Source organism: Hippocampus zosterae, chromosome 7 (assembly GCF_025434085.1).
Source record: "Hippocampus zosterae strain Florida chromosome 7, ASM2543408v3, whole genome shotgun sequence".
In the NCBI taxonomy this organism is placed as follows: Eukaryota; Metazoa; Chordata; class Actinopteri; order Syngnathiformes; family Syngnathidae; genus Hippocampus; species Hippocampus zosterae.
The window spans coordinates 22,486,466-22,512,831 of NC_067457.1; the positions used below are offsets into that span (position 1 = coordinate 22,486,466).

General features: G+C 47.8%; 1 protein-coding gene across 22 annotated transcripts in view; it reads left to right on the top strand.

The window, feature by feature from the left end:
* Positions 1–26,366, top strand: part of macf1a (microtubule actin crosslinking factor 1a) — a 114,847-nt gene that overhangs the window by 83,063 nt on the left and 5,418 nt on the right. For 15 of the 22 annotated variants that reach the window (XM_052072460.1, XM_052072461.1, XM_052072463.1 and 12 more), the window contains 36 exons: positions 8,625–8,786; positions 8,867–9,037; positions 9,569–9,735; positions 10,807–10,966; positions 11,912–12,238; positions 12,693–12,777; positions 12,955–13,181; positions 13,266–13,472; positions 13,605–13,832; positions 14,215–14,433; positions 14,652–14,855; positions 15,761–15,986; positions 16,456–16,682; positions 16,879–17,001; positions 17,143–17,244; positions 17,350–17,451; positions 17,669–17,842; positions 17,948–18,103; positions 18,725–18,922; positions 19,040–19,168; positions 19,339–19,521; positions 19,588–19,743; positions 19,825–20,031; positions 20,180–20,299; positions 20,377–20,546; positions 20,816–20,975; positions 21,103–21,297; positions 21,410–21,682; positions 22,404–22,592; positions 22,703–22,811; positions 22,930–23,090; positions 23,226–23,388; positions 23,505–23,659; positions 23,845–23,919; positions 24,967–24,984; positions 26,043–26,160. In XM_052072460.1, coding sequence (XP_051928420.1) covers positions 8,625–8,786; positions 8,867–9,037; positions 9,569–9,735; positions 10,807–10,966; positions 11,912–12,238; positions 12,693–12,777; positions 12,955–13,181; positions 13,266–13,472; positions 13,605–13,832; positions 14,215–14,433; positions 14,652–14,855; positions 15,761–15,986; positions 16,456–16,682; positions 16,879–17,001; positions 17,143–17,244; positions 17,350–17,451; positions 17,669–17,842; positions 17,948–18,103; positions 18,725–18,922; positions 19,040–19,168; positions 19,339–19,521; positions 19,588–19,743; positions 19,825–20,031; positions 20,180–20,299; positions 20,377–20,546; positions 20,816–20,975; positions 21,103–21,297; positions 21,410–21,682; positions 22,404–22,592; positions 22,703–22,811; positions 22,930–23,090; positions 23,226–23,388; positions 23,505–23,659; positions 23,845–23,919; positions 24,967–24,984; positions 26,043–26,160 — 6,046 coding nt within the window. The remainder of the gene's footprint in view (positions 1–8,624; positions 8,787–8,866; positions 9,038–9,568; positions 9,736–10,806; positions 10,967–11,911; positions 12,239–12,692; positions 12,778–12,954; positions 13,182–13,265; positions 13,473–13,604; positions 13,833–14,214; positions 14,434–14,651; positions 14,856–15,760; positions 15,987–16,455; positions 16,683–16,878; positions 17,002–17,142; positions 17,245–17,349; positions 17,452–17,668; positions 17,843–17,947; positions 18,104–18,724; positions 18,923–19,039; positions 19,169–19,338; positions 19,522–19,587; positions 19,744–19,824; positions 20,032–20,179; positions 20,300–20,376; positions 20,547–20,815; positions 20,976–21,102; positions 21,298–21,409; positions 21,683–22,403; positions 22,593–22,702; positions 22,812–22,929; positions 23,091–23,225; positions 23,389–23,504; positions 23,660–23,844; positions 23,920–24,966; positions 24,985–26,042; positions 26,161–26,366) is intronic. The other 7 variants (XM_052072471.1, XM_052072470.1, XM_052072459.1 and 4 more) reach the window with 2 other exon arrangements.

Below are 26,366 nucleotides of genomic sequence, written 5' to 3' on the forward strand. Positions count from 1 at the left end.
TGAGGTGCTGTGCGACGGACTGAGAAGGGGCAGAGAGCACAGCTTGGAAGCACACAGAAAGAAAAGGATAGGAGGAGAAAAAGGGGAACTGCGTGGCACTTTGTTTCCCAGAGAGAGGCGGGGGGAGAGAGAGCGAGAGAGCGAAAACCAAGCCGGCAGTGGGAAACGGCGAGAGGAGCGTCCCGGGATTTTGTTGCACTAACGAGGGAGGAGGACGCCGCCTGCAACCCCAAAAGCTGGCAGCGGTGCTGGGAGGGCTGTCTGGGTCTCTGCCCCCTGGATACCATCCCGACGCTCGCTGCCTGGATGGGGATTCGACACCCTCCCGCCCCTTTTCTTTTATTTCAATCTTCCCCTGTGGAGAATTTGCCTGCTTTGGAGTTGCTGCACCGCCTCTCCCCCAGGAGCTGTGGATGAACCGAAAATGAGAAGGAAAGCTTTGAAACTGGGATTGAAATCCACGGGGACACCACTTTTTCCTCTTATGGATGGTTTTTTGAGGAAATATTTTTTTTTCTGTTGCTGCGCTGTTGAGACATCTTGGAATCCCTGAGAGAAATTCTTTGTGACGGGAGGAAGGACTGAGATTCTTTTTTGCGCTTTCCACACGCTCACTCTTTGCAGATAAGCGTGTGGCTTTTGGCACCTTAAAAGGAGACTTTTACACTTCCCTCCTCGCTTCACTTTGCCACCGAGAAGAGGATGCAGCAGGGTTGAGCTTGAAGAGCCGCACATCAGCCACAGTATGACTTTTTCTTTCTGACTATGGATGAGGACACCGCTGCCACGCTCCTCTCGTCAAGGCGACACAAAGGGATGTTGTCGCCTTGCTTTGGACTTTGTGCCTCTGAGAGGCGAGGGAGATAATGGCTCTTACTCCCTCGCTCAGCGCCGGCAGTCTTCTCTCGTCTTAAATAAACACGACTTGTGATTAATATGGTGCCGAGAGTGAGGACCGCCTGTGTTGCTCCCTCGCCGGTGCCATGCAGCATCACACAAAGGCCACGCAGTTGCACAGCTGTCGACGTGACTTAGCGGACGAGACCTCTCCCAGGAATTTGTCCGATTCCAAATGTACTCTTGGTTTTGTGGATTTCTTCAAAGGAACTGTCTTTTTGTGTGTTGTTTTTTTTATTTGCCATCTGCTGCACTTGGAACAAACTTGACGCTTTTTGCGGCACGCCGGAGCCAGTGAGGTCAACATGGGGAAGCCCCTGAGTCGCCCGGACTGTCTACAACAGAGTCCCCGCTGCCTGGGCAAAGGCGACGAGGACGAGGCCTATATTGAGGATTGCTACGTCCCGCAGAGGTCCATATATGACACCATGCGCATCAATGAGCAGATTGATCAAGGGGCCAAATTGTGCCAACCCTCACGGAGCACTCTGGGCTCGGGTGGGGAGATACGAGGCGAAGGGAGTACACTTTCCAGCAACGGAACTATCGGAGCCGACCTTGGAGGCGTCTTTGTCTCTCGGGCTGTGGAAAACCCCGGAGGAGCCAGGAAACTGGACGAGAGAGTGATCTTTGATGCCCTGAAACTGACTGGCGATGCTCAGATTATTTCGCCGCCTGTGGGCATCGTGAGTTCAGGTCTAACTAACCCGCCTTCGGTGTCTACCTCAGGAGTATCTGTGGTGGCCAAGAGGCGCTATCAAGCTGGAGAGAAGCGGGACAACCCGAACCGTCGGTCTTGGAAAGCTTTTATGCCACCGACCTTTCCAGAATTTACAGAGAGAATTGAGTTTGCGTCTGTTGAATGTTCAGAAAAGTGTTCTGCGGCAGCAGGCCTGCCTCACTCTCCTCTTTCGCCTGTTCCGCTGGCGCACCCATTCACGCCGACCTGCACAACACCACCTTCCTTGCCGCCTTACACACCCTCGCCTTCATCCGCCCCTCACACCCCTCCCGTCTTTGCCTCGCCCACCGTTTTCCCTCTGCCACCGCTCCCGCAGCATCCCAGCAAACCAAGGCAGCTTCACCCTTCGTTGCACAAAGCTAAACAATCTGATCCGTCCTCCTCACCTTCCAAAGACCCGGGGCACACATTTAGCCACACACCCAGGACTTGTGAGCAGCAGAGCCCCAGAAAAAATTCAGAACGCAAACAAACTATCAGCTCTTGTAAGGGCGAAATTAAGCAAATTGCTGAGGAAACTGTGGAATTACTTAAGACCTCAGATTCCGAGAGGGATTCCCCACTTTTAGAACTGGACCAGAGTGACGATATGCCTCTTCTGCCACCAAAACCAGTCTTCTGCCCTCCCACCAAGGCCCGCACGTGGCCCCGTGGAATGACACCGGGGAAAAAGACCATGGTGGGCCTCAGGCACAACTTCTCCTTTCTCCCACCTCTCCCTCCGCTTTTAGGTGAGGAGAGCTGCCAGGATGAAGAGTCACTATATTTGCTGGATCCTCCGTCGCCATTCTTGAAGGAAGACGAAAGGCCGGCATACAGAGGTTTGCCTCCGTCCCCCTCGAACAGTCAGCTCGGTGGCGATGAGGGTCTGCTCAGGTGGGAAGGCAATCTCAGAGAGCGCACGGCTTCTGAGCTCAAGTTCGAGGAGGACGAGCGTCAGATTCTCGAGGAGGAAGACGATCAAGAGGATGCGGAGATGCTTGAGAGCAGGGAGGACGCGTGGACTCTGGAAAGGGCTAAAGCGGAGGAAGAGAGAGCTGAACGAGAGGAGCGAGAATGGGAAGCAGTCCTGAAATTGGATAACAGGGACATGATCGACCAGTCATGGGAAAAATTGGAATCGGAGGGATGGGAATTAACCGGCTCTTCTGGACAGTGGCCTGTGTTAACCCCCCCTGTGGGCTTTGGAGGCCTCGAGGCACCCAGCGCCTCGCCCTGCCCCAGTTCTGAGGCCGAATCAGATGACCTCTTCCTCGAGCTGGAAAGACAATGTGAGGAGGAGGAAGGGCATGAGGGAGTTGAGATGAGTGTCGACCCCGATCCTCTTGATCCATATTCTCTTCCCTATGTAGAAGGGGAAGAATCAAATACCGACTACGAAAGTTGTGAAGGGACCCTTCCTTTAGCTGAACCCCCCTCTGCTGAGTCGCATGTTGTTGGCCGAAAAGACTTTGACTCGAAGCGAGCGCAGGACTGTGAAAAAGAACACTGCTTCATCGATGATGACGAAGATGTTGTCCATTTGGATTCTGAAGAGGAGAAAGATGAGATGAGTTTCCCCACTGACTCAGCTCTTGGTTACCCCCGATCGGACAAAACCGCCACTAGTGAGGCTGACTGTGAAAAGGAAATTGCAGCAGAAGTTCAGACAGACCAGGACAGCGGTGCATCGCTGCAATGCGATGCTGCATCTCCTCCGATTCCTGTGAATCCACTTGGCTCCGAGGAGACAGAGCAAGGAGTGGCATTAAAAGATGTGTTTGAAGCTAACTTGGATCTTTTTGATCACTCGAATTTGGACAGCGGTGACAGAGCTGTCGGGGATCACTCCCATGAGTCTCTTCACATGGTTGATGAAAACCCAGAAGTGTCCAAACATGATGTTGACAGTCAGACTTCCTGCCAGGATGCCTTGTTCCCATTTGATGGGATTTTCTTTGAGGCGGAGATGGAAAATTTGGACCCCATGGATGTGTCTGGACAAGTCGCGGACTTGGAAAGTCCAACGGATGTGAAAGCAAGTACCCCAAGATCAGCCGCTGTCTGTTCTCCCTCCCCTCAGCTAACAGACTCGTCTTGTAGTTTTCCTCGGTCCCTCTTTGAATCAGACTGTCTTTCACCCCCTGAGCTCACATATTCAACCCCTGAATCCTCTTCATCTCAGTGCCCCATTAAATCAGACTCCTGTTCGGCTGCCTCTAAAGATTCAGAGGCCTTTGTGATGTCGGATAGTTTTGTATACCTGGCAGTATCGGCACCTCCCCAGTTTTTAAACGAGTGCCCCCCATCCCCACTCGAAAGCTCAAATTCCCCAAGCCCGATACTCGAAGCACCCTCCTGCTCAGGCCAAGACGAGAACGAGGAGGGCCCCGTCCTGTCCCCCGACAGCTTTGTTTATATGGCAGCACCTGAGCGGCCCAAGCCCGGCCCTTCGGAAGTCAGCTCGGCTTGCGAGGACATCCAGGATCTGGACTCGTATTCGGAAAGTACTCAGTCCGGGATGGATGGGGTAGAGTTTGTCTTGGGCTCTGTGACAGGAGACGACAGCGACTGGGAGTCTGACGGATCTGCTCTGGACTTCCCGGTGCTCATGTCCAACGACCCGATATGGGACCAACTGGAGCCGGGCCTGCTACAAGTTCTCTTTAGTCAGACAGAGACCAGCCCGGTGGAAGATGGGTCCCTGAGGGGATCCCCAGTGTGTCCCTCAGGAACCACCTTCACGGCAAGTGAGGGCTCTGAATCAGACAGTGGATCGGTCCGAGAATGTTCCGACATTGAAACACAGGAAGAGGTATGCCGTCATTTAAATGTCTTCTTCTTCAAAACGGGCTGAAGTTATGCAGACGCCGTCGTTGGCCGGCTGCGTTTGTGAGCGGGACAACTTTAAAACGATTGCAACTCGATGCTCTACACTTGTGCGTGGCAGTCCTCAAGTTGTATGTGCGTATTTAAGGTGGGCATTTGGGTGCGAGGTCGCCGCTAATCTGCGTTTAGTGGGGAGGGTGCAAGTGTGTGAGTGCTCATGAGTTATTTTTGTATGTGAAGCTGAAAGCAGTGGCAGCCTGTTTGTTAGGTTCGTGTCAGCTTTGCGTTTTGCGTTGACTCTTTGCCGAAGTACACAATGCCTCGGGTGCTGGGCGTATCCCGAGTGTGCGTTTGCCGTCTGGATCATTGGAACAGGGTTTTTGTTTGTTTTTTTAAAATGTTATTCCATATTGAACCATTTTGAACTTTTTGTTCAAAAGTGTAAATGCGACGTGACACATTTAGGTTTTGCAAAGAGCAGTAGTGTAAGATACAAGATAAGATAATCTTTATATGTTTGTAATGAGTTGTTCTGGCTGCCTTCTTTCTGCAGTATAGCATTTAGCGCAGCAGCATGCGGTCAGAGCTAAAAGTATTGTCCAATCTCTGATCACCAAATTTGAACCATGTGACCTCTATGAGATGCATCATACAATTAGATGTAACACGGGGCCAGGCGGGGCCTCGATGCCGCACCAGAGTGAAAAATTCACGCGTTAATCTAATAAGTACAGGCTTCAAGTGGATCTTTCATCTGGCACCAATTCATTTTTCTTGTTTTGCTGTTGTCGTTGCATCATTCCCCAAAGTTCTGCTTGTCGTCTCTGACCTCGGCGGACTGTGACAAAACGTCTCTGTGGAGAAGCATCAGCTGTTGTTGCCCAACTTTATTTAAAAAGAAAAAGACACTGAAATGGATGCTTCAAACAGTAATGGTGAACTTACCATGTGTGTGTTTGTCAGAGGTGACATTGACGCCTGCCGTGTTATGAAGTCATTTTTAGGCCTCTTGTCAACTGACCCCCCCTTTTCAAGCACTCTCATCGACGCTTGGATGCTTTTGTTTATGAGATAAGAAGGTGAGAGCTAAACAGTGTGTGCCGCATGCGTGCGCATAATCTCTCCCGTTAGCTTTTGATGCCAAGATAAGAGCGAACGGCGCGCACGCTGGCAGACATGCGCTCCAACAGAAAGGCTTTCGGATCGGAGGGTGTCGCTCATTTAAAGGGCCAAGCGGGCTTTTGTGTGCCCCCGCAGACAAGACAGACTAGACAAGACAGATGGATCTAGCTTTAGCATGCTGCTTGATGGCTGGAGGGTGCAAGCGCACAGACGGGTTAGCCTCAGATATGCTGTTGGAGTCCTCAAGATTTGAAGCATCAAAACTGAATGGCTGCGCGTCACATTTGTTCTCATTTTATTCACGATGGGTGGAAATATAGTTTTCAGCGGCAGGAAGGTGACAAATGGAATTGGTTCAACCATATTGACCCGTATATGCAAAATCCTGTGTGGAAGGCTTTTCAGAGCTGTAGTTATTTTGTCATGTGCTTACCGCAATTCAACAACAAAACAGGAAAAAAAAAGATTCATTGGTGCCTCAAGACAGGAAAAAACACTTGTTTCTCAAATCACCTTTTCCCATGAAATGATTTTAAATATTTAGTTTCGGCCTCACAAACATCAAACTGGGAACAGGTGTCTCTAGATGTGTGCTTCGTACATTTGTGTGTTTTTTTTTGATTCGCTAATTCAAGCAAGATGAATGCATGAAAGACACGGTCGGGAAAAATCAATCTCCCGATGGAGTTGAGTGAGCTGCAAACAGGGAAAAAAAAGATTTCACTTTTTGCATGCTCTTTGCAAAAAAACACAACACAAACACGCGGGCAAGACTTCAAAACGCAACCCGGGAAGGGAGGGCACACTTGTTTTATTGTTCGGAGCGTCGTTATCAGTGTGGCGTGACGTTGTCAAAGAGCTTGTTTTCCTCTCTTCCTTACGGCAGGAAAGGATGGTGGGGGCTGCTGAAAGGCAGGAAGTGAGCGAAGGTGACCGGGCGGTGGGCAGGAAGTGAGGGGGAAAAAGGTTGAAGACAAACAGTCGGCGAAGCTGATAGCAGTGACGTTGTCGATCTGGGTTATGGAAAAAAAAGCGGGAGGGCGGGGGGGATGTCACTATGTGGAATCCATATGTGTTGGTGGTTACAGGCGGCGAGGATGACAAAGACATGAGCAAGAAAAGATGAAGCATGCTGCGCGGGTTCTGATTCATATGACACTTCACACGTCTACCATTTGTATTAAACTACATAAATATGGTAACTCCATTTTTTTATGGAGCTTCTTGATGAGCTGACACTTTTGTGTTTCCCAGGTGTGTACCTGAGTAACATATCTGACTGCAGATGTGCAATTAGTCACACATAAACATGCAAGGTCTATTATCTGTGATGATTCCATTGCATGCTATCTCGTCACGCGATGATCCTTGGCGTGTATTGGAAAGTACTGGTACACACACACACACGCAGTGTTTTTTTTAGTCCTACCTGTGAAACTCGATCAGTTAGGCAGTAATTTACAGTTTTTGCTTCAAAAGCAGACAGAAACCTGCAAGACTGTTGGATTTATTTGTAGTTTTTTTTACCCTAAAGAAATCCTTGTGGAACTTTCCATCGCGCATATATTTGATGATGTGCCTGTCAGGATTATCTCTGGGTTAAGTCACGAGAAACTTGTTTTCATGCGAATGGTTGTGTTGTTTATGTCTGGGGTTTTGTTTGTTTGTTTATTTTTGTTTTTGCTTGATTTTTATTAGCGCTCAACAAATCGGATTAGCGAGTTGGCTCGCTTGGATATCGCCCCCCCCCTCACCGACTGCAAGCGTAAACTTGAGTCAGCAATGTGGCAATTAATCCATTTCTAACAAACTGATTTCCCTCCTCCCTCTTATTCTTAGCAGTCCTGTAATTCATTATGTCCTTTGAAAGACAACATAAAATGACATTTTATTCCATCCACATACTTTTTTTGTCCTTAGATTATTGGGGAACCTTGGACACTGCATTCTGGCCATGACTGCTCTGTACAGTCTCCCCCGCCCCCTTCCTCGCAATGAATAATAGACTCGTCCCTTATTTGGTATTTCCTCGTGTTTATTCAACAAAATAGTCGCCAGATATGACGTACTATCACTCGTTTGACAGTCTACTCTTGTATACAGGCGCTACTTTGATTCTACCTTGTCCTGTTTGGTGTCCACCAAATGTACACACGCAGTTGTACATTGGTGCATATGTGTTCAGGTATTTGTGGCCGACGCAATGGGTTCAAATGTTGGCGACTTGTCTTTTTCCAGCCAGCCCTTTTACTCGCCTTCCGTCCACCAATCAACCCCTTAAATTACCCCCCCCCCCTCCCGTCTGTCTTCAGTGCGTCTGTCATTTCATAGGTGGCGTCTATACACGGAGACATGATAGGGTTGCATGTGCAACCGCTTCCTATGTGGCAGTTGTGATTTCTTTCTTTCAGTGAAGCCGAGCGAGCCATTAACTCATTCGATCGCAGCCATTTTCACTGGAGCAACCCCCCCAATCCCAGCGTTTTACTGGATTTTGATTGATCTTGCAAGGCCCACAGAATATTTGGTTCTAATGCTATATAAGCATAAAGTTTGGACTCTCTTCTTTCAGCATGAAAAGAAATATATATTTTTCCATTCTTCAGCAATCGATATTACAAAATGGCTAAGTTTCATGGAAATGGCGATTCCTGGGCAAAAAAACGGAGAAAAAGAGCTTTTTGTAAAAGCATGCATTTCTATCACGTGAGGCACCACTGCCACCTACTGGTCGTTTTTTACATGATTTACAATGCAAACGGCTTATTCTCATTCACAGATTGCATCAGACCCTCCTCCTCTCTGACGCAAAAAAAAAAGACAGACGTACAAGTATGTCCTTGGTAGGCGGGGCCTAATTTTAAAAAGACATACAAGTACGTCTTGTGTAATGAAAGAGTTAATAACCCCAATTCGAGTCGTGTCATTTGACTCAAGTCGGACCCGAGTCGCCTGCCATTTAGTTGTCGGAATTTGGACTTGCTTGGCTACAACTTATTCATGACGTGACTGGAAAGTGCTGACTTCACTTGACTCTTTGTGTCCGAATCATCAGGCTCTGGAACGTGAGCAGGTGGACGGCATTCAGGTCAAGCTGCAGCATGTCAACGCCGTAGGCCAGGGTCTGATCCAAAGCGCTGGCAAGAACACGGACACGCGGGCGCTGGAGCATGACCTGGACGAAACCAACCAAAGATGGAACTCACTCAACAAGAGGGTAACGAGAGAATCCAGCACAAGAAAAATTGTGTACCAACCAACCTCCGGAAACAAAATTGTATCCGTGTGTTCCTACAGGTGGCCGAGAGGATCGCCCAGCTGCAGGAGGCCCTGTTGCATTGTGGGAAATTCCAGGACGCACTGGAGCCGCTGCTCAGCTGGCTGAGCGACACAGAGGAACTGGTTGCCAATCAGAAGCCGCCGTCGGCTGAGTACCGAGTGGTCAAGGCCCAAATCCAAGAGCAGAAGGTGGGACCAGGATCATAGCAACAAAAAAAAAAAAAAATACATGCATACAATTTAACACAATGTTCATGCTCAAAGTCGTCACCATTGCTTGTTTTGATGATCATCGAGCAACCGCCAATGTATGTGAATAATCACAGGGTCATCGCAATAGAAAAAATTGATCATGACAAAAATTGGAAGATAATTGCACTTAGCAGACAGCCAATAAGGTCACTGTGATGGCAAAATTAACAATTATATTGGACTTTTTTTTTTTTTGTGCTATCAATCCTGCTAAAATCCACAAGGCATCCACATGACATTCCGTGATTTGACCGGGCAAACAAGCACAGAACCACAATGGAGAAGTCGAGTAATGCTGTCATGTGTTTATCCAACATCCATTTCCTGTGTTTGTGACCTGGGGAGTGCGTTTGGATCTCAATCACATTTGTTTACACCCACCACTCGGACGATAGAGACATGAGAATCCTTTCCTTCTTAATGAACACGGCGCTTGGTTTCTTACACTCTCCAATGTTGGCCGCCCAGCTTCTCCAGAGGCTGCTGGATGACCGGCGGCCCACAGTGGAGATGATCCGCGCCGAGGGCGAGCGCATCTCATCCACCGCTGACGCTCAGGACCGAGAGAAGATCCAGATGCAGCTGCAAAGTCTTGCCGAGAGGTGGAGGGATCTCCTCGACAAGGCCAGCTCCAGGTACCGGCTCCAAAGCCTAATTGTGGGTTCCTCTCATTTGTTTTTGAAGGCGACGCTTCAGAGAAGGCGTTTTTGTTTGTTTTGATTTGGTGTCTGCGACGAATAACTTGTTTGCAAGGTCATCACGCAAAGACACACACTAGAAGGCAAAACAATTGCAAACGGGGTGGGCCACGCAACATCTCTGGATTCTCTTGAAACACTCAAAATGCTGCGAAACAAAGAAAGGGCCTCTTGAAATTGGTTTGTTTTGAGACCAAATAAAGGGGCTATTTAGAAGGCCTTTCAATATTACAAAACCTTTCACCCATTTATTTGTTTTTTCAAATCAGCCCCCGAAGCTAATTCCGCTTTGCAATATGAAATGTGGTAGGCATGTGTATGGCAAAACCCCACAAAAATGTGTCCGGAAGCCATGCCTGGAAAGACACAGACAGAACGTTCAGACGTTTTGCCTTGAAGCAACCATTTGGGCTAATTTCGTCTGTTTCCAGTCATTCTTCAGGACTCCCTCCGAAAAGCTTTTGTCCGATTGCTCTCAAATGTGGCGCAACCGTACGAGACGGATGGATGTTGTTAAATTGCCAGTCGTTTTAATGCTCAGCATTGCGTCTGGGCGGATTGTGGTTGGCAAAGTTTGAGCACCCGTCATAAAAGTGAACAATCAACCAACTATGGTTTTTAAAAATTCAGCCCCTGTAGCCAGTTTTACTTGGCAATGTGAAACTTTGTAAACACGTCTATTATGAGTAGACAGAGTTAACTTTTTTTTATTTAGCATTGTCTTTTGCCCAGTTTTTGTCTCCTTTAGCTCCTTTTGTATTCATGAAACTTGTACAAATTATTTTCTTCAGCCTTGTGATTGACTAGAATGGCCTCCTAATGGGGGGTTATCGCGCCACGTGTTGCTGTGGCACCTACTTAACACCTAATTGCCCCAGAACATAAAAATAAGTTGGCTCTTGTTGTGTCGACGGTTATCTTATGCACACACACTTCAACCGTTTCTGAAACAGCTGGAGGGCATTAAAAATGCCCATAAAAATCCTCTCCCCCATCTTTCGGCGTCAGGCAAAGGCAGCTGGAAGAGCTGCAGGTGTTGGCGCTCCACTTTCACGAGGCTCTGGAGCCGCTTGGCGAATGGCTGAGTGCCACCGAGAGGCGCGTAAGCTCCGCAGAGCCTATGGGAACCCAGACGGCCAAGATCAGCCAGCAGATTGTCAAACACAAGGTACCGCTGGACAAAACACTCCTGAGAATGCTCCAAAGTGGTTTTCACAACAGAGCCAGGGGGACATGTGAAAATGGCTGACACACACACAAACCCCGTATATGTTGTTCATCATTCTTAAAACAGTAACGGCCTTAAAGGTTGAGTATATCGGTGTGTTCGTTCATACTTCATGCAGCCAGAATAAATGAAAAAATGTGACATTGCCTGCTTTTGGCTGGAACTCTTAGCGGCAGAGGCTTTGCTGCTAGTAAAAAGTATTATTATATTTGGACTCCTTGTTGGAAGTTAAGTGTGTTTTTGGCTTGCCAAAATAGTGAAACTGTACTGTTTGTGTCATTTATTAATGATTGCAGCAACATTGTAAATAGAGGACAAAAGCCTTCAGATGGCGAGAGAATGAGAGAAATCAAAGATAGCTAGCTAGGTAGAAAGCTAGCTAAATTGAAGTTCAAGCTACTTCTTAAACTCATCTAGGGGCGGTGTTAGATTGCCACAGCGGCAAATTTCCCATATGAACACTCATAAATTATATAGTACAACCAAAATACTAACAAAAACGGCAACAATGAGGAGGGATTAAAAATTCTAATATAATCTAAACAATACAAATCTGAAGATCAAAGTGTTGAATGGTGATTGAGATATATGTATATACGTTAAGGATAAATACAATAGAATTAGGATACACCTAGTCTATGAAAAAAAATAGAATAAAGAGGAACATAATCCATACAACTTTTTATACATTGGTTTCCCATTTGTGGGCTTTAAATTATACTTTATATATTTTTGTGTGTTATTTTTCATTCATCATTATGATTTTCAGTTATGATTTTTCATCTGCATGCTCAATTGTTTGTCTCCATCTTTTGTTCTCTTTTCCATTACCTATCCCCTTCCATCAAACACACACACACACACACACATACAAAACCCTCCCAGGCCATCCAAGATGACGTGTGCGCCCGCGAGTCCGACGTGTCCCGCCTGCATTCCCTTAGCCAATCGTTGGCTCCGCTCAGCTGCGCATCAGACCGTGATTGGCTGGGAGATCGGGTGGAGGCGGTGCAATCGGGCCACGCCCAGCTTTCTGAGTGGTGTGCACGACGGGCGGCGCTGCTGGAGCAAGCGCTGGCCAACGCTCGTCTTTTTGGAGAGGACGAGGTGGAGGTTCTCAACTGGTTGGCTGAAGTGGGCCAGCGGCTGGCGCTGGTTTCGGTGCACTGTTACCGAGCTGACGCGCTGGCCGAGCAGCACAAGCACGCGCTGGTACGACCGCGACGGGCGGAGAAAAATATAGCAGCCGGACTAACATTGCAAAAATTGGACTTTAAAAAAACAACAACAAAAAGGAATAAAGTAATGGCCGAAGAGTATACAGTGTTACTGAAAAACTCATTCAATTCCAAAGACGTTTTGAAACGCCTTTTCAGACTTGGTCCAGAATTGGCTGGTACTGAATGAGTTAATTCAGTGATATGCGGGGCGCCCTCTTGTGGTATGCGAAAGAATGACTGAATTCAGTATATTACATTAATTAAATTCAGGTCTGTTGTATTTAACTTTCATGTACTGTATAAAACGATACATTTACATCTAATCTTTAGGAGCTGTTTATTTCCCTAAACAATGTAATCAAATATTGCTGATGATTCCGTTTTTTATTATCATAGTGGCAGTTTTACACAATATAGATGTAAAGGTTCTTTTTTGTCCTTCACAGTCTCTAAACGAGGAGATTGTAAGCAGGAAGAAGACAGTGGACCAGGCCATCAAGAACGGACAAGCACTACTCAAGCAGACCACAGGTATGTGTCCGGTGGTTTTCGCGTATCCAGTCCTTCAGTGGTTCTTGGTTCTTTCCGCAGTCCTTGGTTCCCCAAACCTTTCGTTAGCTCTTGGTTTTGTTGGTCTTCACTGATCCAAGCCTTAAATAGTTGTTGGTTCTGGTTAACCTGACTGCTCAGCTGGTCTTCCTCCCACAGGTGAAGAGGTCCTGCTGATCCAGGAGAAGCTCGACGGCATCAAATCTCGCTATGCCGAGATGACCGCCGGCAGCAGCAAAGCGCTGCGCATGCTGGAGCAGGCGCTGCAGCTGGCCACGCGATTCGCCGCCGCCCACCAGGACCTCAACCAATGGCTCGACACCGTGGAAGCAGAGCTCAACGATGTGGAGCCCGACGCCTCGCTCGCCTACCAGGAACGACAGAAGGTAGCGTTTCTCAATTACAAGATTACGTTGTGTCTTATCATTTTTTTTCTTGGTATTTATTGATACTGTTGTCTGATTTTGTAGGAGTTGAAGAAAGTGTCAGCTGAGAAGCGGCTGGTGTTGGACATGGTCAATGAGGTGGGCAGCGCCCTGCTGGATCTAGTGCCCTGGCGAGCCCGCGATGGCCTGGACAGACTGGTCGCTGACGCCAACCAGCGCTACAGACAGGCGGACGACATCATCACACAGCGGGTGCAGCTCGTGCAGGCCGCCATCCAGAGGTCGCAGCAGGTAGTGCAGTCTCACTGCTACACAGTTACTTGCGCTGGAATATTTCTACTTCTTCCACTTGTTTCTAGTTCTTATCACCTTATCGTGTTTTGACTTCGACACGGTTGTCCCCGCTTTCCTTTGTGATCACAGTTCGAAGAGGCGGTGGACGCAGAGCTGGCCTGGGTTAGCGAGATGGAGCGCAAGTTAGCATCGCTGGGCCCGCTGAGCCTGGAGCCTGACGTGACGGTGGCCCAGCTTCAGGTCCAGAAGGCCTTCAACATCGACATCATCCGCCACAAGGACACCGTGGACCAGCTGCTCGCCACCAGGGACGACATTCTGGAAACTTGCAGCGAAACCCAGAAGGATGTGCTGAAGGTGGGGAGGGGGGACCAGAAACTGGTCCATTCACATAAATCATAAGCTAGACCAGTGGATCTTTTTACACCAAGCAACACTGCAAAACAACCCCAACTTAAATCTATGTGTATATGCTTTTATACTACTGTAGTAGAGTGTTTAAGAAAGAAAGAGAAAGGAAAACCTTTATTAGTCTCACAATGGAGAAATTCCCAATTCACAGCAGCAAAGTTATGAAAGTAAGAAGTAGAACAACAAAATATAGGAGCTGCTGGAAAGGCAGCCACTCTCGCGGCGCCATTTTGAAGTCAAAATAACAAAATCACCTTGAAGTCACTGTTAAAAAAAAAATCAAATAAAATAACTTTTCATTCCTATGGTACACATTCTTCTCCTTCAGGTGAAGACCGACTCATTGAGTGCCCGCTACGACGCTGTCAACCAGAGCCACAGCGGGCGCTTTGCGGCGCTGGAGCAGGCTCAGGTGCTGGTGGTCCGCTTCTGGGAGACCTACGAGGAACTGGAGCCGTGGCTGGGTGAGACCGAGACCCTCATTGGGCAGCTGCCGCCACCCGCCATCGACACGGACACCCTGCGCTTGCAGCAGGACCAGATGAGGGTAAAAAGATCTAATTCGGAAAAAGATCATAACGGGAAGAACTATTTTGAATAGTAGAAAAAAATATATACTAAAGGCGAACCACCGTTATACCGTTCACTTTTCAAAGTTCCGATTTTACATCATTCATTTTCCATTTGCCGAGTTTGCTTAACGACCAGATTTTCCCCTCCAAATCGTGAAAAGGCCTTTTTTTGTATTTCTATGTTGACGTTCAGCTGCTGAGAGAGTCCATCGCCGAGCACAAGCCGCACATCGACAAGCTACTGAAGATCGGACCCCCGCTGGCCGAGCTGAGCGCCACCGAGGGCCCGCGGGTGACGCAATGCTACGCCGAAGCCGAGCGCCGCTACCTGGCAATTAAGGAGCAGGTGAAGAGTCGCGCGGCGCTGCTGGACGAGGCCGTGTCGCAATCCGCTCAGGTAGGACAAATCTCGAGCAAAGTGTGACCGCTCAACAGCACGGCCGTGTTCTTTTGGGGTGATTGTGATCAAGACTTGAATGCGTTCTTCTATTTTGCTTGATCTCATAAGTTGCTGCCAGAGGTGGGTTTGACAATTTTAGAACTTGCTTAAATAGTGGCGTGTAGACTTTTTCTCTTCGCCTATGACATATGGGAGTGATTCCCACCTCCGGTTGCCGCTGACCATTTTTTTTTGCACTGTGGAGGCATGTGTCCAATTTAACTGGTTGTGTTGTTTCTCCACCCTCCATCCAACCTTCCATTTGTCTGTCCGTCCATCCACCTCCACTGTGTCCTAAACCTCCTTGTCCGTCCTGTAACAATACCGTCTCCCGACACGTCCTTTTGTCCCGTCCGCCACGCCGTCACGCCCCGTCGGTTGTGTGTTGTCGCCGCATGTCACCACCACCACCACCACCACTTTTCTCCATGGTCACTGCTCACTGCTGTCGCCCAGCTTGTGGAGGTAAGACGGACTGCTTCCTTCTTGCACGCCTTCTTCCTGCACAAAAATTGTTTGACTTAGCCCAAGTATTTCGTTTTTGTCCTAGTTTATACAGTATTCTTCTGTGTGTGACTCAGTTGTACAATCTGATGGAAATCCACAGCGATGGATTTAATGCTTTTGATTGATTTTAGAAAAAAAAATCTAATCAAGATTTACTGCATTGTTTAAACAAAAGGTGTAAAGTGTGAGGCTCACAGGTGAGTAGAATGTTAGCTGGACGGATCAAAACATTAAACGTAGGACTTGGCTTTAAATTCTTTTTAAAAGGCAGAACGTGGCAAATAAAGCATTCCACTTTGTTACTTAACCAAAAGGGGCAACGGAGTCAATTTAGCTAAATCCCCAAATCCTTCCAGTTCCACGATAAGATGGACCCTCTTCTGGAGACCTTGGAGGCGGCCGTGCAGCGCCTACGTCAGCCACTTCCAGTGGCGGCCGAGGTGGAAAAGATCCGCGAGCAGTTGGCCGAGCACCGGGCGCAGGGTCTGGAGCTGGACAAACTGCTGCCCAGCTTCTCCGCCCTCTGCGCCCGGGGAGAGGAACTCATCAGCCGGGCGGCCCACGATGATCCAGCCGCCCAGGGTGAGTGAGGACCTCCGGAAAGGTGGAAACTACGAAAACAGAGCATCATAAAACCTCAAGTATCAAGTACAACTTTATGTCTGTGCTGTATGTGCATACAGCACAGATGAAATTTCCTCCCTCTTAAAGAGACAACAGACAACAAGAAGAGCCGGTGCGGGTGCCCGCGCCGCCACCAAAAGAACATAAAATGACAAAATAATACAACGCAACACATAAAACAGTCGTGCCATCTTAACCACTTCAAAACCACTCTTGTAGCATGTACACAACCATTAGCCTATGCTCCATAAATGACTATATTCAGTAAACAAACAGCCGTCAAGAGGCTCACCAAGAGTATTAGTTAGCATGCTAACCTGAATAACACATTAGCAAAGCTGACAAAATCACGAAGGCTTAGTTGATGCTTATTCATGAGGCCGATTGTGAAATCATTCTCTGAGATGATCTCTTCTACCCCCACCAGCCGTTCATTCCCGCCTACTGCGCCTGCGCTCATTGTGGGACGAGATTCGCCAGCGTGCCGAGGAGCGCGAGAGCAAACTCAACGACGTGCTAGACCTGGCCAGCAAGTTCTGGGCAGACATGGCGGCGTTGTTGAGCACGCTGCGCGACTCTCAGGACATCGTCAAGGAGTTGGAGGACCCTGGCGTGGACCCCTCGCTCATCAAGCAGCAGATCGAGGCCGCCGAGGTAGGAGAATGCGCAGTAGGCACTCCTTACCAGCAGAGGCGCTGTGGTGCATAAAAAGGAAAGATGAATCTTTGGTTTGAGTGTTTTTAACAGTTTTTGACTTCTCCTGTATCCAGTATGGAAGGAAAGCCCTCCAAGTCAAAATATTATTATATATATATTTTTTTTTTAATTGACAAATGTTTGCCTGGTCCAGGCCATCAAGGCAGAGACTGACGGCCTGAGGGAGGAACTGGAATTTGTCAGGACCCTCGGGGCTGACCTCATCTTCGCCTGCGGAGAAACCGAGAAACCCGAAGTTAAGAAGACCATTGACGAGGTGAATCACCAACATTTTGTTCACAGCTCCGCGCGGAAGAGTCAGTGCGAAAATTCAAAAAGGACTCGAAGACGAGACCTTTTGATACTTTGAAGTGATGCACCCATATGCTTATTTTTATTTTTCTTTGCAACTCCTCAGATGAACGGCGCTTGGGAAGGTCTGAACCGGACGTGGCGAGAAAGGATGGAGAGGCTGGATGAGGCCATGAGCGCCTCCGTGCAGTACCAGGATTCACTGCAGGTGACTGAAAACGCTCAAATGACATCACGAAATTCCTGGTCTAAAGTGTCGTTTTTGAAGCCAACGCCAATGATGCTGGTCGTGATGACTGTGTGTATTTTGCAGTCCATGTTCGATTACTTGGACAACGCGGTGATCAAACTGTGCGAAATGACAACAGTGGGCACTGACCTGGGAACAGTCAAACATCAGATTGAGGAGCTCAAGGTAGTGTTACATCGTGTTACATCATTTCAGAACTCGGTGTGAGGTCTTCAAAATGTGAATCGATTAAACTTAATGCACCTGCTATGAATCCACGAACAGTGAGGGTCCTCAAAAAAGTGAATTTAATTGCCTATGTTAATAGTTTGAAGACTCCTAGTTGTAAAAGTAGGATCCCCAACTGACTAAATCTGCCTTTTGTGGCGTTTCCGTCGAGCAGCAGTACAAAGTGGACGTGTACCAGCAGCAGATCGACATGGAGAAGCTGTGCCACCAGGGGGAGCTGCTGTTGAAAAAGGTTTCAGACCAGACAGACCGCGATATGATCCAGGAGCCGCTGACCGAGCTGCGCCACCTCTGGGACAATTTGGGGGACAAGATCACTCAGAGACAGGTATGGGGACCACTCGTGATGATCACCATCGTCCTTCAACAAGGTGATTTCCATGTTAGAGAAGCTGCTTTTACTGCCACCTAAACTGTTTGATCCTCACCGCAGCACAAGCTGGAGGCTGCCCTGCTGGCCCTGGGTCAGTTCCAGCACGCCCTTTCTGAACTGCAGGCCTGGCTGAGCCACACATACACCACCCTGGACACCCAGCGACCAATCAGCTCAGACCCCAAGGCCATTGAAATCGAACTGGCCAAACATCATGTACGTTCCTCTCCTGATTATTACTATTATTTTTTTTCCTAAGAGTAGCAATGAGCAATTAATTTGGATGAAAGTTAATTTGTAACAATGACTTTCTTTTCGTTAGCTCAAGGCACGTCACTGCTGCTTTGCATTCCTGACACGACTATGACCAGAGTGGCGTTAAAAAGCTCAGTCGGTGCTGACACCGCAGCAACTTTTCCGACTCCACCGACATTTATTTTTCAAAGCAACTTTACTTGCTCGCTATCTCACTCGCTTGACCAGGCCCTGCCTTTTTCTTACCCTTCACTCTCAAAGTCACAGACACGACGGTAGAATTCGAGGATGGCCATCCCAAGTGGTCAAAAATATTATCTGCACTTCGCATGCACGTAATCGTTTTACAAAAATCTATATTTATATAATTAATTGATGGATCATCGGTACAGTACTTCGGTCTGGAATGAAACTGTTTCAAATATCGTTATGCATCAACAAAAATTACAGAAAGGTGAACAAATAACAAAACTTGTTTTCAATAATATCAATGTGAAAGGTGATAGACCCAGCCAAACTGATATTTCAAGTGATTTTTTAAAGCTAATTTCTGAGGCTAAAACCCAGAATCCATTGTTTCAGGTTTTGCGCAACGACGTCCTGTCCCACCATGCAACGGTGGAGGCCGTCAACGCAGCGGGCGGCGAGCTCCTGGAGTCGTCCCCGGGAGACGAAGCCACCCACCTGAGGGAACAACTAGACCAGCTCAACCACAGCTGGCAGAACCTCTTGCTCAAGACGCAGGAGCGGCAGAAGTTGCTTGAAGCCGCCTTGCACCAGGTAAAATATTCATTTGACGCTATTTCATGTGTATGGCATACACCGCTTTTGGGGGGAGATTCCAAAACGACTTGACCTTTGTTACTATTTTGACCCTTTCTCAATGTTTGCTTGTAGGCGGAGGGCTTCCATGGGGAACTGGAGGAGTTCCTCCAGTGGATGAGGCGCACAGAGAGCCAGCTGTCTGCAGCCAAGCCCACCGGAGGACTCCCCGAGACAGCCAGGGAGCAGCTGGAGCAGCACATGGTGACTAAGCAACATGACTCCTGATTTTGGATGCAAAAATGGAAATAACAAGCACGGAGAGGATCATAAAACACCAACACCATGCACCTAGCTAGATTCTAGCATTTACATACTCACGAATCCATGTGAATCCACGAATCCCGCTTAGCTTTTATACCGGATATCCACAGGAGCTCCAAGGCCAGCTGACTCTGCGGGCCGATCAGTACAACCGGTTACTGAATGCTGGAGAGTCCATGCTTCTGGCTCGCGGCGGAGAGGATGCCGGACCGGGAACCACCCAGACCCAGCAAAACCTGGCCATGCTGCAGAATAAGTGGGCCAGCCTCAACACCAAGATGGACGACCGCCGGGTAAGATGATTTGTCGTTTGACAACAACATGATCACGTGTCTGACTGTGAACTGTCAACTGCACAGGCCAAGCTGGAGGAGGCTCTCTCGCTGGCGACGACGTTTCAGACTTCCCTGCAGGACACCATCAACTGGCTGACGCAGGCTGAGCAGACGCTCAACATGGCCCAGCCGCCCAGCCTCCTCCTGGATACGGTCCTCTTCCAGATCGATGAGCACAAGGTAGAGCACGCCAGACGGGATATTTCCGCTCACATAAACACACATGGTGTGAACGTGGTTTCCGGCACGGCCTGCGTTCAGGTTTTTGTCAACGAGGTGAACACGCACCGCGAGCAGGTTCTGGCCCTGGAGAAGTCCGGTTCGCAGTTGCGCTTCGCCAGCTTGAAACAGGATGTGGTCATCATCAAGAACCTGTTGCTGAGCGTTCAGGCTCGCTGGGACAAGCTGGTCCAGAGGTCTCTAGACCGCGGGCGGCACCTGGACGAGGCTCGCAAGAGGGCCAAGCAGGTACTGAATCGGGATTTCCAGTTTTTTTTTCCTGCTAAATAATGATGATATTGGGATTGAGATCATTCCGGCCTCCTTTATCCCTTGACATGGAATTTTGGACAATGGACCTGAATAGTTCCTTTATTATCCATCCATCTTTCCTCAGTTCCACGAGGCTTGGAGGAAGCTGAGCGATTGGCTGGAGGAGGCAGAGAATCGACTGGACTCAGAGCTGGAGATCCCCAACGAACCGGACAAGATCAAAGTCCAGCTGACCAAACACAAGGTCCAGGAATCCTGTCAACACTGAGGTCCCTCCCATCGGACCTCCTTCCTCACGTCCTGTCTCGCTTGATTTTTCAGGAGTTCCAGAAGGCGCTGGGCTCCAAGCAGCCCGTCTACGACACCACGGTGAGGTCTGGCCGGGCCATGCGCGATAAAGCTCAGCTGCCGGACGACACCCAGAAACTGGACCATCTGGTGGGCGAAGTCCGCGACAAGTGGGACACAGTCTGTGGGAAGAGCGTGGAGAGGTGAAAGGAGAATTTTTAATTCAAAATTTCAATCTGTTGTGTAATTAAAATGTATGATTTCATTTCATAATAATTGTATACATTTTTTTTCAAATACATTTTTTTCCCCATCAATCCATTGCTATTATTTTACTCAGTGGGTTAATTTATTACAATGAAATGTGTTTTAATTAATTACATTGTAAACACGTTCCGTTACTTACCATTTATCTCATATAAATATCCAAATTGGAAAAAAAAAAAGAGAAATAACAGTTGTCTTTCACCAGGCAACACAAGCTGGAGGAGGCTTTGCTGTTCTCGGGCCAGTTTGCCGAGGCCCTCCAGGCTCTGGTAGACTGGCTGTACCGTGTGGAGCCTCAGCTGGCTGAAGATCTGCCTGTGCATGGTGACCTGGACCTGGTTTCTAACCTCATGGACTCTCATAAGGTGCCCCATGCGGCCTCACATACACCGTATGCCGTTCTTTTCGTGTGTGTGTGTGTGTGTGTGTATAACGGTCTGACACCCATGATGAGCCTCAATAACGCTACCTGCTGTCCGAAACGTCTTCTAGGCCTTCCAGAAAGAGATGGGAAAGAGGACGGGCAGTATTCAGGCCTTGAAGCGCTCCGGCCGAGAACTCATGGAGACAGGTCGGGACGACACGGCATGGGTCAAAGTTCAGCTGCAGGAGTTGAGCAACCGCTGGGAGACGGTGTGTGCTTTGTCCGTCACAAAGCAGACGCGACTACAGCAGGCACTCAAACAGGTAAGAAAAAGAAAAATTGTAAATGTTTCTTCAGTCACATAGTAGTTTGAAATGACTGGTCTTCCTGATACCAATATGTGTTTTTGTTTTTTTTTTTGCTGCCGTGTGTCAGGCTGAGGAATTCCGCACGGCGGTGCAGATGCTACTGGAGTGGCTGTCCGAGGCCGAGCAGAGCCTTCGCTTCCGCGGTGTCCTTCCAGAGGAGGCGGAGACGCTCCAGGCATTGTTGCACACCCACCGCCAATTCATGGGCACCGTGGAGGAGAAGAGGGCAGAGGTCAACCGGGCAGCGGGCATGGGCGAGGCCATCCTCACCCTGTGCCACCCGGACTCCATTACCACCATCAAGCACTGGATCACTATCATCCGGGCGCGCTTTGAGGAGGTAAGTCAGCGTAGGGTCTAAAGTATGAATGTCGTCACGGTGGTTTCGGGCAATGATTTTCAACAGGCGAAGGGGTAGGGGGAAAAAAAGTCTTTGGTTTTTGATGTATCATAGTTCCAAGTGGCCCGAGTATACATCTTCACACCATACAAGAAGTGCCGTGTTTCATGTTTTCCATTGGTTGTTTTATATCGGAGTCCAAGCAGTGTTTATCATAAAAAAAGTATTTTATCACTATATTTGCTTGTCCCGACCAAGTCAAGTCAGCTTTATTGTCAAATATGCTCGATGTGCAACATACAACACTGATGAAATTTCTTTACTGTCAACCACAGGAGAGAGAGGACACGCTGCGGGTACCCGCTCCTCCATCTACAGAACCGCTCACATAAAATAACAAAATAATACAACCAACACATAAGACAAAGAGAGTCGTGCAATCCTATCCACTTTTTCTGCATACACTTTGTTGTTTGAAGCAGATGAATGAGAAGAGAATCAAAGTGATGACTATGACCTGTGGAGTTCCCCAGGGCTCGATCCCGCAAAACCTTTTGTTTCATTTGTCCACGCTTTCATTCAGCAAATATTTAATTCTATGGCATTTAGGGATACAAATGGTATTTATGTGTAACTGTTAAGCGTATGGCAGCCTTTGGGGAAAATCCATCCCCTTTAAGGGAAAGCTTTGAGTTTAACACACGTTTGTATGTGGGTATAGGTGCTGACGTGGGCCAAGCAGCACGAGCACCGTCTGGAGGCGGCACTCACCGAGGTTCTGAACAACGCCAACCTGCTGGAGGAGCTGCTGTCGTGGCTACAGTGGGCCGAGACAACCCTGGCGCAGAGAGACGTGGAGCCCCTCCCACAGGACATCCCTCAAGTCCAAGGACTCATTACAGAACACCAGGTCAGCATGTGTACAGGTTCAAATATTCTCATCAATGAGCTGATATCGGAAATTCTGATCAGTGTGTCTCAGTCATAGAGTAATCAATCCAAATGTTCTCTCTGTCTCAGATGTTCATGGAGGAGATGACGAGAAAGCAGCCGGACGTGGACAAAGTGACCAAAGGTTATAAAAGGAAACCCGCTGAACCTCCCAGCAGTCTGGCGGAGAGGAGAGGCCGTAAGTTTCTCACATATATTGATTAGTACCAATGATGCACCGATTGCACCAAGTATCTATGTCGTTGTATCAGAACATTTTATGCGTACTGATGTACTTGACATGATTGTTCCTCTAGGGCGACAACAACAGCAGCAGCATCATCATCATCAAGCCTCGATGCAGGTTTCAGGGACCAACCCGCGTCTCAATCAGCTGTGTGCACGCTGGCAGCAAGTTTGGCTTCAGGCGCTGGACCGCCAGCGAAAACTCAACGATGCTCTGGATAGGTTGGAGGAGGTACGACACCTTCATCGTGGCGTTTATATTTTCATGTCTTGACTAAAATAGGACATGCATGTAGGTCGGTTGATTATTATCCCGAAATCAAGTGAAACAGGAAGGATGAACACCTTTCATGTGTGCTCGTTGCAGCTCAAAGAATTTGCCAACTTCGACTTTGACGTGTGGCGGAAGAAGTACATGCGCTGGATGAACCACAAGAAGTCGCGGGTCATGGACTTCTTCCGTCGCATCGACAAGGATCAGGATGGGAAGATCACGCGGCAGGAGTTCATCGACGGCATCCTGGCGTCTAGTGCGTTCACCACACACGCACATTACATCACAGGACAAACATATGAAAAAAATTGCTCACATTAAAACTTTTTAAATCTCTTTTCACATTTTTCTGCATTGAATTTTTCCCTTCAGAGTTCCCCACCAGCAAGTTGGAGATGACGGCGGTGGCGGACATTTTCGACAGAGACGGTGACGGCTACATCGACTATTATGAATTTGTGGCCGCCCTGCATCCCAACAAGGATGCCTACAGACCAACCACGGATGCCGATAAGATTGAGGACGAGGTGAGCGTGCGGACTGGACCAATTGGGTTGTAATTGCATCGTGATGCCAGAAAATGGTGCCAAAGCATCAACACCCTTTCATTAGCGACTGTTCAACGCAACCAAACCACTTTTCACACGTGGTTTATGAATCGTACTAGTTTGCATACTAGCGTAAATAAATATTTTTGTGTCCTGTCCTGCAGGTGACTCGGCAGGTGGCTCAGTGTAAGTGTGCCAAGCGTTTCCAGGTGGAGCAAATAGGGGAGAACAAATACCGGGTAAGCTCAGCCAACTTTTTTGACTTCTCGTGTCCTAACGATACTTGTCATGGTTGATGCCCAGAAATTATTTTGTCCACCTTTAGAGACAGTATTGTTTGACCCACTTGTGAATACATTTTTACTTTCAACTAAAGGAACCTTGCTAACTAGCTAACCTCCCTGCATTCCTCATGTGTGTGTCTGCACCTTCATGCTTCTCCTCTCCTGTTATCAAAGGAGAACATGATTTCATGTACACCTCACGCTCCCAACCTCAAGTTCTCATCTCATGCTTTCACCACTTGACCTCACCATGCGGTCTCAACGTCATCGTAGAAGATCAGAAATCAAATGCGCACCTCACGCCTCTTAACCGTGTGTTTGTTTTCGTGATAGCAGATGAGAAAGTCATTAAATGTCATCGACGCTCTTGTCTTGCCTGTCACCTACCGGTGTCATCTTATGAGAGATCAAATGTGCACCTCACGCTCTCGCCTTGTACTCTCATTTTTGTCACATCGTGCGTGTGTGTGTGTGTGTGTGTGTGTGTGTGTCTGCTCGTGTTTGTGTGTCACTCCCACTTCTACCGCATGTGAAGCTCCAGGAGCATATTTAATGCCTTACAGTGGCGCCTCAACTTAAGTGTGACCTGCTTTTAGGAGTTTTGAAGGATACGAGCTGATAGCTTAATGCTAACGAACAATGCAAGATGCTATAGGAGGGCTAACGAAACTAGCTTGAGGGTAGCAACACGTTTTAAGCGGTCGCAATGCGGACAAAGCGTACTATGTTCGCAGGCCTATATTCTTTATCCTCTCCGTTGATTACAGTGGGGAGGGGGGAATAATTCGAGGTACACGGGGTTTGAGTTGCATACGTGACAATGAACAAATGAAACTCTTAAGTCAAGGCGTCACTGTACACAAAAAAAGTAAAGCGCCTCCATGGGCTTATTGTTGTTTTTATTGTTGTTGTGTTTATTGTTTCAATCGTCATTTTTTTCTTCCTCTCTTTCTTTTGTCCTTTCTATTTCCTCGCGCCGCTTCTACCGGATATTTTGTGTAGTTCTTCCTCGGAAACCAGGTAACGCACTTCTGATGCTGTCACTGGCCATGTGAAATCTGCTTCCCCGCAATCAGACTCTTCGTTATCGGACAAGGAATTTGTCTCCACTTGTTGGAGTTACTCGCGTATTACTGGAGGGAAGATATGATCAACAACATGTTTTATTTTCAATTTTGATGTCGGCAACGAACAAAAAAAAAAAAAAGTAGGAATGCCTGATTGGAAGCAGGTTTCTGCGCCCTTGTGTGTGATAATCCCTCAAGTGTTTTCTGTGCTTTGGACTGACGCTGGTGAAGGAATCAGGCTGCCGGGAGAATTTTGTTCTTCCTCTGCGGTGGTCTCACCGCAGACTTCTGCTTGTATCTCTTCCCCCCCCCCCCCAAAAAAAAATCTGGCGCGTAAGCAATCTGTGGTCCGCTGCATATTCTGTTGTCAAAATGAATCATTTTTAATCATAGAAGTAATATGAAATTAAATTGTATATAAAAAAATTACATTTTGATAAAAGTGACGTATGTAAATAAAAGTGCCTTTTTTCTCAATTTTTTAAACCGGTTAATGTATTTGAATTTTACTATATATAGTTACAAGTGGTCACGCAATTTTTCCAATCATAATAAATTGCGATCACATTAACATTTTTTGCACGTTTTAACTTGAAACTTTTTTTTACCCAGCTGAGAAAGTTTTTTAAAAAATTGATAATTGACCTTTATTGAATATTGTACATTGTACACTGCTCAAAAAATAAAGGGAAGACTTAAACAGCCCGATGTAGGCTCCAAGTGTCCCCTTTATTTTTTTTGGAGCAGTTTAATTGGAATTTTTCATGAACACAAGCTCCCCCTCCCCCCTTTTTCCTTCTATCGGACATCCCTGCTGTAAAATAAAACGTCCGATCATGCAAAAGGCTTCCTTCCTTCTGATGGGAGATTGTGGCTGAAAATTGACCTTCCGGTGCATGTTTTGCCTGCATGGCTGCTTGGTTTGGTGTGACTCTCGAATGTATTTCAAGCGCTCTTTGTCTTGACGTCTCATCTACACCCCCCCCCCCCCCCCGCCCCCCGCCTGCGCAGTTCGGCGACTCGCAGCAGCTCCGTCTGGTGCGCATCCTACGCAGCACCGTTATGGTGCGGGTGGGCGGAGGCTGGATGGCTCTGGACGAGTTCCTGGTCAAGAACGATCCATGTCGAGGTAAGTCAAAAAAAAACACATCACAATCCACGGTGGTCAGAATCCAAAGCGGGGAAAGAATTGGATTGGAATTTGTCCCGGGTGACCATGCAAAATCATGATCGATCACTTTTAGTTGTTTTCACCAAGCAGTTTCCCATTTAGATGCACGCGAGTACTGTAACAAGTGCAATGGTGTCTTGACTTTATGACCGTATGTTAAAATC